Consider the following 12,661-nt stretch of genomic DNA (forward strand, 5'->3'; position numbering starts at 1 on the left):
TGTTCTTTCATTTGGGACATGTTTCTTTGCCTCCTCACTTTGGCTGCCTCCCTGTGTTTGTTTCTATGTATTAGGCAGAGCTGATACTTCTCCTGGGCTTGGTAGAGAGGCCTTTTGTAGTAGGTGTCCTGTAGGGTCCAGTGGCACAGCCTCCCTGATCTCCCAAGCTGGGCATTCCAGGTGCATCCCCCCCCATGTGGGTTGTGTACACCATTCTGTTGTAGTTGAGCCTTGATTGCTGTTGGCTTGTGGATGGGAGGGATTTACCTCCAGGCTGTTCAGCTGCAAGGGCTGGCTGTGACCACAAACCACTGTGGAGGACTTACTTCAGTGAGACTCTGGTGCCCACTGAATCTGACCCTTGAGTGTGTCGCTTGTGGAGGTGATTGAGTGGTGGTCCTTCAATGTGGTCTGAAGCTATCCACACAGTGCTCTGGCTCTGAGGCTTCCTGGGAGGTGCGGGCCAAGCTCAGCCACCACCTATGCTCTGTCTAGGGCCACCTGGCATAAACTACAAAGCAAACTGCAGATGGCTGCTACTTGTGCTGGGTTTGGAGGTGCCCAGGCGAGGCCAAGCTGTGAACCAAGGCTGGCTACTGCTAGTGCCGGGTTTGGGGCCACTTGGCAAGAGGTATGGAGCATGCTGAGGACAGATGCTACTTGTTTGAGATTTTAGAAAAATCTGAAGCATGAGCCAAGACAGGCCATTCATATGGAAAAGCCACTGGAAACAACTTGGGTGGGCCTGAAAGTTGAGTGGAGAGGGGTATCACCAGGTCAGAGCAAAGTGTATGAGCCAGGTTGGAGTCTCAGATATGCTGCCTGTCTGCTGGCTCTGTCAGGGGAGGGCTCATCAAAGGAACAATAGCCTCTGCCAGCACTTCTGTCTGCGAGAAAGCTGCCCCCCACCCCAGCTCTCACCCTGGATAATTCAGTTACTCCCTGTATGTCTCTGGTGCCTTTCAAGCTGCTGTTCCATCGCTGGAGCTCAGAGAGAGTGAGTCTGAATAAGCCCATGTGTGAACCCTTTAAAAGGAACTGCATGGGCCTCCCTCAGCCTCTATCCCTGCTGGTTCTTACAGCCAGAAGTTATGGGGACTTCTCTTCTTGGCACTGAAACTCTGGGCTGGGGGCCTGGTGTGGGGCTGGGACCCCTAGCTCCTCAGAGGGGACCTCTGCAGCTGTATCCAGTCTCTCCCACAACTGCAGAAGTGCAATTGCTTCCCCTATGCTGAGGGCAGTTCTTAGTAGTCATCTTAGGAAATTCCCTGTCAAGACGATGGTAAGGATGGTGAACCACAGTCATCTCTCTAGAAGTTGCCTTCAGGGAAACTTCTTCCTGGTCTTAGCTCCAAGAAGAGTTGTACTGCCCTGAATAGTCTGTCTCTGTTTTCTCTCAGGGACACTGTGAACTCTGGAATGGACCAGATTTCCCTTTTTGGTTTGTCTTCTAAACAGTTTTGAGCCAAACTTGTGGCCCACCCTTGGGAAGGGCATAGTTCTTATATTTTACATTTTGAAGTTACATTCCTGGCTCCATTTTATACCTCTACCTTTCTTTTTCATTTAAAAAAATTTTACTTTCTTCTCTTTATTTTCTTTGCTCCTACTTAAAATTTTTGCCATCTTATGATGTTCGATCTGTCTTGATAAGCTATTTATGTTGTACAACAAGAAACAAGACACTGAATAAACAAATATAAACAGAGTTTCTCCTTAGCCCTGGGATGAAAATGGGAGGTGGAAGGAGGCAGAGTGGTGGTGGTGTAACAGAGGTGAAATGAGAACTGTGGGCAGGAATTAATGAACTCCCAGTATGGGGTACTTGCTCTTTTTGCAGAAGCCTTGTTAGGTGGTGAGGGGACAAGGTGGAAGTAGGAAGATTCTTAGAACAGATCAACTGTTCCTGGGTTGCTGTGTAGGATGCTGTGGCATTTTGTTATTGGAAGGAGCTGGACTTCTGGAGGACAAGTCACAGATGTGGGGACAGAGCTTGTAGGAGAGGGTGTCTGAAGATGGGCAGGATTGGGTGGTATAGTAGAGTGTCCTGGACTGGAAGCAGGGGATTTGACTTCTAGGTTTCAAGTCTCAGTTCCATCTTGTTGGCCAAGTGACTTTGCAGTCATGTGGTTCCTTAGTTTTCCTGTTACTTAGTGAGACCTGCTAGGCTTACCTCTAGGGTTGCTGTGAAGACCGAATGAGATAATAAAAGAAATCCCTGAGGTGCTCTATTCATGGCTAGGCTGTAAACTCTTTATTTTTTTTTTAATGTTAAGGGACAAAAATAATTGTGGAATTACTGTGGCCATGATTACCCTTATGCTGGTGGAGATGGTCTCACTGGGAGAGGTAATTACTGTTGTAGAGGCACTGAGGGCTTTGAGGCTGTGGAGCAAGCCTGAGGAAAACAGAGAGACTTGGCTGACCCTAGGGAATTAATCAAAACTTATACAGCATCGGTGGGGAGAAAGTATTTGTTAATTAAGTTGTATCTGATATATGCAAGTTACGGCTTAGACTTTTAAAGTAAAAAGGATCTCAGGGGATTGGAGAGGCCAGTTTCCTGCCCCAAGCTCACTCTCTCAGGAGCTTTTAGCACCTATGAGATCTTCCTCACACATTTTCCCTACATAGAGAAAGCTTGACCCAGGAGAATCAGGAAGGTCTGGGGGTCAGGGTACATGAATTTCCCAGACTTATGTTTTCTTTCATGATCTCTGTGGGGGAAGTCACCATAATTCTGGTTTCTTGGGCCTAATCATGTCTTCAGCTACAACTTGAGGCCAATTTTGTCTTCTAAAGTTTGTGGGGTTTGCTGACAGCCACTGGTCCCTTTTCTCTCATTTTCATATTATTCTTCAGTTCATTTCCCCCTCTACTTGGCTCCCCTTATGTCTCTCATCAACACACATCCCAGCCAACAAATTTCTCTTTTCACCTGAATAAAAATGTTCTGAGAAAGGTCATAGGACCCTACCAAGAAAGCAACTCCTTGCACTTGAGGCTGGGAGAGTAGGGCCTCCTAAATCTTCTCTCCACTTGACCGAATGAGATAATAAAAGGAATCCCTGAGGGGATTTAAAGCAGTAACTTTCAAGATATTTTGCTTTCAATCTCATACTTTCTTTGATCTTGATATCCTTTAAGTAGCATTTTTTTGTTTCATTTTATTGTCTTCTCAGTCCAGGGTGAAAATGGACATAGTAAACTCCCCTTATCTATCTTCCCTGATTCATGTGCAATAATGCTGATTTTTATTATATGCCAGGTATTGTGCTGAGCGCTATTCATACATTGTTATTTAATTCTTGCCACAATCTTATGAGGTTGGAATTATCTTTGTTTACACAGGAAAAACTGAGTCTCTGAGAGTTTAAACAATGTGCCCACAGTCACACAGCTCACAGGTGGTGAAACCAGGAGTCCAGTGTGTTGCTGTAGAAAGGGCACAGACTTGTGGTCAGAGGCTCGGTGTGAATCCTGGGTTGATCACTGACTAATGGGACATTGAGCAAGTCACACACGTCACCTCTCTTGGCCTTAGCCTTCTCATCTGCAGAGGCAATAAAAATGCCTGGCTCACTGGGTGGATTATGGGATTTAAGTAATGTGATTGCTTAACCTAGTGCTAGATTCAGTAGATGCTCAGGCAGTGCCCACTGTGACGTGTGGGATAGGCAGCCCCTCAGCTGGCCCCCAGCGACCCCCAGCCCCTGGCATTTAAGCCCTCATGTAATCCCTTCACCTTGAGAAAGTGGAGGCCTCAGTTCCTCGCTGTTTAGGCCTCTCTGTGAGGCAGCACACATGACAGATCCTCCCCTCTGAGTGAATGAGACAAAGCCAGCAAGACAGAAGTCACAGTCTTTTTGAAACCTGGGCCTTTTGGCCTAGAATTAATGACTCACTTCTAACTGCACAGAAAAAGTGGTGAGATGCCACTTTAGAGATTAGATTACAGAAAGATTGTGGCTTCCATCTTGTTCACACTCTCGCTCTCTCCCTTGCTCACTCAGAGGGAAGGCAGCTGCCAAGCTGCGTGCTGCCCTGTGAAGATGCCCACATGGCGGGCAACTGATGTCCCCAGCCAGTGAGTACCCGGGGCCCGCCAAAAGCCCCGTGAGTGAGCCTAAAAGCAGATCCTCCCCCAGGGGAGCCTTAAGATAAGGGCAGCCAGCTGATAGCTTGATTCAAGTCTTGTGAGAGTCACAGGCACCCAGCTAAGCCATGCCCAATTCCTGACTCAGAAACCATGAGTTCATAAATGTTTGTGGTTTTAAGTTACTAAGTTAATAAAATGTGGAAGGCTGTGTGGTTTCTTTGGGAGAACCAGGGCAGACTTCTCAGAGGAGGCGTTTCTGTGCTGGGCCTGGAATGGTGGACAGGAAGTAAACTGGAGGAGAAAGTGGAGAAAGGTTCCCAGGCAGGGGAACAGCAAGCAGGTGTATTCCAGGAATGTGAACTCTGGCTTGGTGGAAATCACCTCACCTACATAAATACCTGGATGGAAATGCCCTAGTTGAGGTGAGAGTGGGCTCTTGTGCTGTCAGGGGTACACGTCTTCACAGGGCCTGTGCCTTTGTCCTGTGCTGCCTTACACCTTGCCCTCAGGTTCTCTGGCATGAGCTTCCTGATGCCCAGCGCGCTTGTACCTCCGGGACATCAGGGAAGTGCCTCCCTTGTCCCGGCCACGCTTTCCCCTCTCCTGCAGGTGATACTTCTTTTTTAAAAAGTATGTTTTTATTGATTTCAGAGAGAGGAAGGGAGAGAGAGAAAGAAACATCGATAATGACAGAGAATCATTGATTGGCTGCCTCCTGCACGCCCCCTCCTGGGGATGGAGCCCGCAACCTGGGCTTGTGCCCTGACTCGAATGGAACCGTGACCTCCTTGCTCATGGGTGGATGCTCAACCACCGAGCAACACTGGCCGGGCGCCCGTGCTGTTTCTTATACCATCTCTGCTCCTCCCTCAGTGTGCCTGCTCCCCTGCCCGGGTCCATGCAGAGGCCCAGACACTGGGTTCTGCTGCCGAGGCAGGAATATGAAAGAGGCTTCTTGGTTGGGGCAGGTTCTTTTTCAGCTCCCTGGGCTTCTTGCCCTGGGGGAAGAAGGGGCCTTGTGGCTTGAGGATGTCTGACTTGCTAGTGACCTCATGTGTCCCTCTGGGCCTTGCACACAGGACTTTAGGGTAGTATGTCCCTGGGATCTTGTACCCACTGAAGCACCCCTTAGTCCTGAGCCTTATGCTATCAGTGTCCCCTTTCTTCCTTAAAACTCTTTGATCTCTAACTCTGACTCCCAGGCTCTATAGAGGGGCAGGTGTCAATCTGAGAAACTCCTCTTCCCAGCGAGGATTACTCATGGGTTTTCCTGGCTACTTTTCTATGTGTAGGATAGTCCCTGCACATACATATACATGTGTATGTAATACATGTGCACATACAAGGCACACATGCAGACACACATGCACACGTGCACACAGAGTCGCAGCAGATTAACCTTTAAAAGACGGCATTTAAAAGACAGCATCATACAAACTCCATATATTTTCCAGGATCAACTGTACAAATAATGGTTTCTTTCCTTTAGCCTGTGAAAAAGAACGTATATGCTTAGGTTTCTGAGTATTTAACAGATAGAACAGGGGCCAGAGAGGACATAGGCTGAACAGCCTGGAACATGGGTTCAGCCCTAGCTCTGACCCTCTGTAACTGCAGAAAAACCACATCCTGCTTCCATCTTTGTGTCTTTTAAAAAAAAATGTTTTTATTGATTTTTAGAGAGAGAAGAAGGGAGATGGATAGAGAGATAGAGACATCGATGAGAGAGAAATGTCATCGACCGGCTGCCTCCTTCACGCCCCCCACTGGGGAGTGGGCCCAAAACCCAGGCATGTGTCCTGACCGAGAATCAAACCGGTAACCTCTTGGTTCATGGGTCGGCGCTCAACCACTGAGCAACACTGGCCTGGCCTTTGTGTTCTTTTTTTTCACATGATGGAGTTAGAGCAGATGTCTTCAGGGCATCTTCTTTCTGTGATCTAGGTGCAGACATATTACAGAGACCTGCAGGATGGGCACTGTGTTTGGAGGCTGGGTTTACAGTGTTCAGGCACTCTGGCTTTGGGGGCAGATAGACCGTGTTTGAGTTCTGCTGTCAGGCTGTGTGACCTTGGACAAGATACTTCATCTCTCTCACCCACTAGCTTGTCTGTAGGGTAAGATTAATTAGACCTCACTGTGTCAGGATTAGTGAGGTGATTTATGCACCAAGGCTGATGAGGTAGAGATGACATGTTATTACTGGTCTCAGCTCCACCCCGAACTTACTGAGCGGTTTTGGGTAAACTAAATGAGCTTTTCGAGGTCTCAGTTTCCTCCTCTGTAGACTGGAGTTTGGACGAGTAGATCTTCAGCACCTTCCTTTACCATCTCCCCACACGCACAGCTCAGAGAGGGGACTATGCGAATGGGGCCATTAGGAGATTCACCACACGGGAGCGATGTGAACCCACATTGAACAAACCTCTGAATTATGCTGCTCTTTAGGAAAAAAGTTTACCCTCTTGGATCCATTTCTCATTCTGTATCCCCTCTTCTGTTTTTTATTTATAACTTCTTTTAATTGGAAATTGCAGAAATGCTCAACATCATAAATCTGAAACAACCTAAGTGTCCTCACTTGCTCGACTCAGGCCTTTCTATGATGCATGTATCTGAAAAATGTGTGCTGACAATTAGAAACATTCACTTTTGACCAAATTGCAACATAAAACTATTGATAAAAAACATTTCCAAAGGCATAAAAAGGCATAATTTGTTGAAAATAAAGTACAAATTTAAAAATATTAAAATCTGTCTAAACAAATTCCATCATATCTTTTAATGTTTTATACATGATTTTTTCCTATTTCTGATCAATGGATCAGAAATATGTTAAAAAACATACAAAACAAAAAGAAAATAATGAACACTCCAAGTTCTTTCCATCCAGAGTCTATCATTGTTAATACTTTGGTGTATATATATATCTTAATGTCTATCTATCTGAATATATATTTTATATTGAGAACTTACTGTTTTTTACCTTGCTTTTATCACTTAATAATATATTGTGAATATCTTTCCATGTCAATAAATTAACTTTTTAAAAGAAACATTTTATTTCAGAATAGTTTGAGAGTTACAGAAAAATTGTAAAGGTAGTATACACATTGTTCCCGTGCACCCCACCTCCAGTTTCTTTTATTAGTAACATCTTAAATTAGTATGATACATTTGTCACAATTAATGAACCAATATGAATATACTATTATTACCTAAGATCTGTTGGGAATCGAACTTGCAGCCTGGTGTGTGTTCTGATCAGGAATTGAACCAGCAACCTTTCAGTGCACAGGACAATGCTCAACTAACTGAGCCACTCTGGCCAGACTTTTGTCTAGTTTTTATTCATTGAGTCATTCGTGCTCAAGGCGTACACTCGGGTCACCTCAGTCATTCCCTGCTGTTGGGTGTCCTTTGCCCCAGCTGAGGTCTGGGAGAGTTTTTCCTATTTCTAAAATCTTTCTCAGCACCTGGGAGAGGATTGAGCCCCTCTCCCCAGACCTGCTACTCTTTCAGCAGTTTCTTTTCTTTGAGTATTAACACTGTTTTACAAAAGGATTTTGAAAAAATGCTTTCCCTACTTTTCATGAGGGAACCAGCTTAGGGACTAATTCTGGGAGGGGGCCACGGACCCAGAGCAGCCTTTGGGCAGTGGGCTGAGCAGTTCCACAGACAGACTCTGGCCAGGGAGCCAGAACACTTGGTTTCTGAGCCCAGCTTCATGCAGGTCTTGCCTGAGGACCCTGGATACGTCCCAGGCCCCTCTGCTTTGTGGTCTCTCCATTGAACTTGGCCTGGGGACTCCAAAGGGCAGGCTTGAGAGCAGGGAATTCGGGGGGGCTTAGGCATTTTATGAGGCAGAAGGAAGCTGCTTCCTCCTCCCTGGTTACCAGGCAAAACTCCCTTCCCCCTTCGTCAGCTTCCCTGCCTCCTTTCCCTCCCCATGCTCCGCTCGGGCCTCAGGCTCTTGAGGGGATTGAGCTTCTGTGCTGTGAAGCCAGGGAGGGGCATTCTGAGGGCCGCGGGGACCCATTTGCAGGTAAGAGCCCCACCTGCCTTCTCTTTATAGCCTTTGATCCGCGTCTTTTCTTTCTTTCCCTTGCTCTCGTTCTCACTCCAGCTTTCCTCAGTCTCCTGCCAGCGTCGTGTGTTCTGTCTGCTCACCCACCCTTCTGCCTACCTGCAGATGGAGCTATTCTACCCGTTATAGCTCTTTGCTCCTAGAACCCAGAACTCAGGTGAGAGGAACAAACCACCTTCCAGCTCCCAACCTCCGGGAAGGCCCCATCCTCAGCTCCCCTCGGGTACCTTCTTTCTGCCCTCGGGTTCCTGGGCGGGAGCTGCCAGCAGCCGGGGGCTCACCATCCCGCTCCTGGTAACTCGGTGTTCCTGTGGGCGATTCCATACCTTTCCTGAGCCCTCTCCTGGCTCCATCGTCATCTGTCCTTGGGGACATGGGGCGTAGCAATGACACAGCAGTAACTGCGTTCATTTTGCTGGGGTTCTCAGGGTTTCCTTCCCTTCAGGGCCCTCTGTTTTGGGGGGTGCTCTGCATCTACTTGGTCACCTTGCTGGGCAACTCCGTAATCATCCTCCTCACGCTGGCCGACCCTGTCCTGCGCTCACCCATGTATTTTTTCCTTTGCCACTTCTCCGTGGTGGAGATCTTCTACACCACAACCATCGTGCCCAGGATGCTGGCCGATCTCCTCTCCTCCTGCCCCACCATCCCCCTTGCCAGCTGCTTCACCCAGATGTACTTCTTTGCCCTCTTTGGCATCACCGAATGCTGCCTGCTCACCACCATGGCCTACGACCGCTTTGCTGCCATCTGCCGGCCGCTGCATTATACCACCCTGATGAACCGGGGCGCGTGTGCCAGCATGGTGGGGGCCTCCTACCTCATGGGCATCATCGCCGGCACCACGCACTCCATCTTCATCTTCACGCTGCCCTTCCACGGTGCCAACACAGTCCATCACTTCCTGTGTGACATCCTGCCTGTGCTGAGACTGGCTAGCGCAGGCACCTTCTGGGCTGGAGTGGGCAACCTTGCCCTCACAGTAGCCTTTATCCTGACCCCCTTCTTACTGATCACAGCCTCCTATGCCTGTATCCTTGCCACCATCCTCGGGATAGCGACAACCCAGGGGCGTCGGAAAGTCTTCTCTACCTGTTCCTCCCACCTGTTTGTGGTCACGCTCTTTTTTGGGACTGGGACTGTTGCCTATATGAGGCCTTCGGCAGGCTCCTCTCAGGATGCAGACCTGATCCTTGCCCTCTTCTACACAGTTGTCACTCCCATGTTCAACCCTTTTGTCTATACACTGAGGAACAAGGAGGTCACGGGGGCAATGAGGAGGCTCCTGAAGAAATACCGTTGGAGCCCTTGATCCCCTCAAGTTCTTGGAGATAAGGGCCTGATCCTTGAATAATTTCAAGGAGAAGGGAGAAGCTGGAACTGCAGTCCTCAGGAACCTGGCCAGCTCTGCGTGGGGTGTGTGGGGTTCCTTGTCCTGCATAGCTCATGGGCCCAAAGCACTGACACGATGCTCAGAGCTCTGCTCATGGGCCTTGACCCGACTTGTGTGTAGGTGCAGAGCTGAGAAACATGCACTTGAGGGAAGGCTGAGGAGAGAAGGCAGCTGTGCCCAGCTGTGTGATGACTGAGCAATCCCTGGTCTCCCCTGAGGCTCAGGGTACCTTCCTGGGGCTATGATTCCTGGGGACGCCACTCTTCCTTCTCCCAATCTCCTCACTGCAAGTCTCTGTCTCTCATATTAGTCACCTCCTTTGCTCCAGGTGCGAGGCCTGATGGGGGTGACTGGGAGGCAGGGAAGGAATGGGGGCAGGGAGCGGTTGGCCTGGCTTTGGCAGTTTAAGCGTCATCTTGGTTGGTTCTGCTTTAGGTCTGGAAACATCTGGCTAGTTACTTTGCCTCTGACTTACAGCTTCTCTCCTGGGACCCCTGAAATGTTGCTATTCTCTCCTTAGCTTCTTTCTCAGCTGCTGGCTGACTGGCTCTTCATTTCCTCCTCTGGTCATGCAGCAGAAATGCACAAACACCTCTCTCCCCTGACAGATGGGAAGATTGGATCAGGCCCCTAAGCTCCCAAGATAATGCTTTTGTTTCTTGCAAACTGTCCACTATTTCTACCTGGAGTCCACTTTAATTTGCTGGCCAGAGGGATCTAGACCATTTTACTTTTCCTGGGAAGGCAGTTCTTGCTTGTTCAGAAACTTGCCTTTAGCAGTAAGTCTCAGGAGGGAGCAGTACACGCAGGCAAATCACTCTCAAGGTACAATAGATGAGAACCTTCAAAATAGCTTTAGTTAAAATTACCTAGTTTACAAAACTAGCACTCTTTAAAAAAAATAGTTTATTGATTTTTAGAGAGAGAAGAAGGGAGAGGGAGAGAGAAACATCAACGCGAGAGCACAACATCAATTGACTGCCTCCCATATGCACCAAGACTTGGGACTGAACCCCCAAGTTGTACAAGTGCCCTGACTAGGAATTGAACTGGTATCCTCCTGGTGCACAGGACGATGCTCAACCAACTGAGTCACACTGGCCAGGGCATAAATTAGCAGTCTTAATTGCAGAGAATTTTGCATCCAGAAGAAAAAAAAATTAATATTTTGATGTTAATGTCCTTGGAAAATTATTGCAGTGTGGCTTCTCTCTGTATAGTATATGTATATATACAGGTTTTTAAGAACTAAAAATGGGATTATATTGTCTAAATTGTTCTATAACCTCTATTTTCTACTTCATTAAGCTATGTTGCAGCATTTTACCACATAAGTAGGCTTCTAAAGTATGGTTTTAATATCCATATTGTATCCTACTATATGAATGTACTATAATTCATTGATTTATTTTTATTTTTATTTATTTATTTATTATTTTTTAAAATATATCTTTATTGATTTCAGAGAGAGGAAAGGAGAGAGAGAGAAAGAGAGAGAGAGAGAGAGAGAGAAACATCAATGATGAGAGGGTCATTGATCAAGCCCTCAACCCGGGCATGTGCCCTGACCGGGAATTGAACCCTGATCGCCTTGATCCTAGGTCGACGCTCAACCGCTGAGCCATGCCCCGCCGGGAATATTTTCACATATTCTTTTTTAAAAAAATATATCTTTATTGATTTCAGACAGAGGAAAGGAGAGGGAGAGAGAGAGAGACAGAAACATCAATGATGAGAGAGTCATTGATAGAGCCCACAACCCGGGCATGTGCCCTGACTGGGAATCGAACCCCGATCGCCTGGATCCTAGGTGTATGCTCAACTGCTGAGCCATGCCCGGCCGGGCTATTTTCACATATTCTTTATTTTATTTTAAAATTTTAACATTTAAGTATAGTGGATATACAGTGTTCTATTAGTTATATGACTTTCAGATGTGCAATAGAGTGCTGTAATTTAAAGCAATCTCCTATTATTGGAATTAAATCTTCTTTGTTACAAATATCCCTGAGATAGATATCTTGCATTTATATCTTTGTACGTATACTTTTCTGAGCACAAACTTCTAGAGATGGAATTACTGAGTCAAAACATGCACAGTTTTGGAGCTTCAAGACATATTGCCAGATTGCCCTCCAAAAGAATTTTTATTGTTTTATAGTCCAATTGAGGGCAGCCCAATTTCCAGAGCAAGGAAATGAACTAAAAGTCAGGAATGAGTTGAGGTTAGATGGCAGGGGGAAGAGAAGGATGGGCTGGTATGAATATTTAATATTCTTTTTTTTTTTTTTTTAAACCATTACAGAACTTTTATTTATTTATTTAAAAACCATGTCTTTATTGATTTCTGAGAGAGGAAGGGAGAGGAAGAGAGAGAGATAGAAACATCGACCGGCTGCTTCCTGCACTCCGCCTCCTGGGGACTGAACCTGCAACTCAAGCGTGTGCCCTGACTGGGAATCAAACAGGCAGTTGAACCGGCAGTCAAACTGGGATCTCCTGGCTCAACCGCTGAGCCATGCCGGCCAGGCTTAATATTCTTATGAAACAGAAAATATCTGATGAGGAGGAAATGAACTCAATCTACCAAGGACTGGGTGAGATATAGTTGGCCTAGAAGTGCATTTATGAGGCATCAAAGTTAGATCCAAGGAATGACTTCCTGATAGAGCTGGTATCTGAACAGGACAAGGGGAGAGGCTTTTCCTTCACTGTTCTGAGCTGGGGGAGGAGGCAAGAGGAGACCATGATGAAATGGGACTGGCTCGCCTTAGGTAGCTTCACGCTTCTCTTACCTTACCTTAGCTGTGTCGTTGATGACACAGGCATTGTGGAGCAGGGACAAGCCATCCCTGTTGTGCTTTAAATTCCTGAACTGCAGAAATTATGAACATAATAAAATAATTGTTACATGCCATTAGATTTGGCATGGTTTGTTATGCAGTAATAGATAACTTGAGCACCACCCAGTTAATGAAGAGAGGTGAGTCATATCAACACATTAGAAAAAGATTTGGAGTTCTTGTTGATTAGATATCAAACACTGACATCAAAGAAGAAAACAAAACTTAATATGCTACTA

General features: G+C 46.7%; 1 protein-coding gene across 1 annotated transcript; it reads left to right on the forward strand.

The window, feature by feature from the left end:
• Positions 1-8,559: 8,559 nt before the first annotated feature.
• LOC107538207 (olfactory receptor 10P22-like) lies at positions 8,560-9,498 on the forward strand. The gene has a single exon (XM_016214369.2). It carries the CDS (start codon positions 8,560-8,562, stop codon positions 9,496-9,498), a length of 939 nt encoding a protein of 312 aa, XP_016069855.2.
• The last annotated feature ends 3,163 nt before the right edge of the window (positions 9,499-12,661 follow it).

This window comes from Miniopterus natalensis, chromosome 2, assembly GCF_054644295.1.
Source record: "Miniopterus natalensis isolate mMinNat1 chromosome 2, mMinNat1.hap1, whole genome shotgun sequence".
Classification (NCBI taxonomy): Eukaryota; Metazoa; Chordata; class Mammalia; order Chiroptera; family Miniopteridae; genus Miniopterus; species Miniopterus natalensis.

What these genes read in the sequence shown, in the direction of transcription:
- LOC107538207 (XM_016214369.2), top strand. Translation starts at nt 8,560, where the DNA reads ATGGGGCGTAGCAATGACACAGCAGTAACTGCGTTCATTTTGCTGGGG.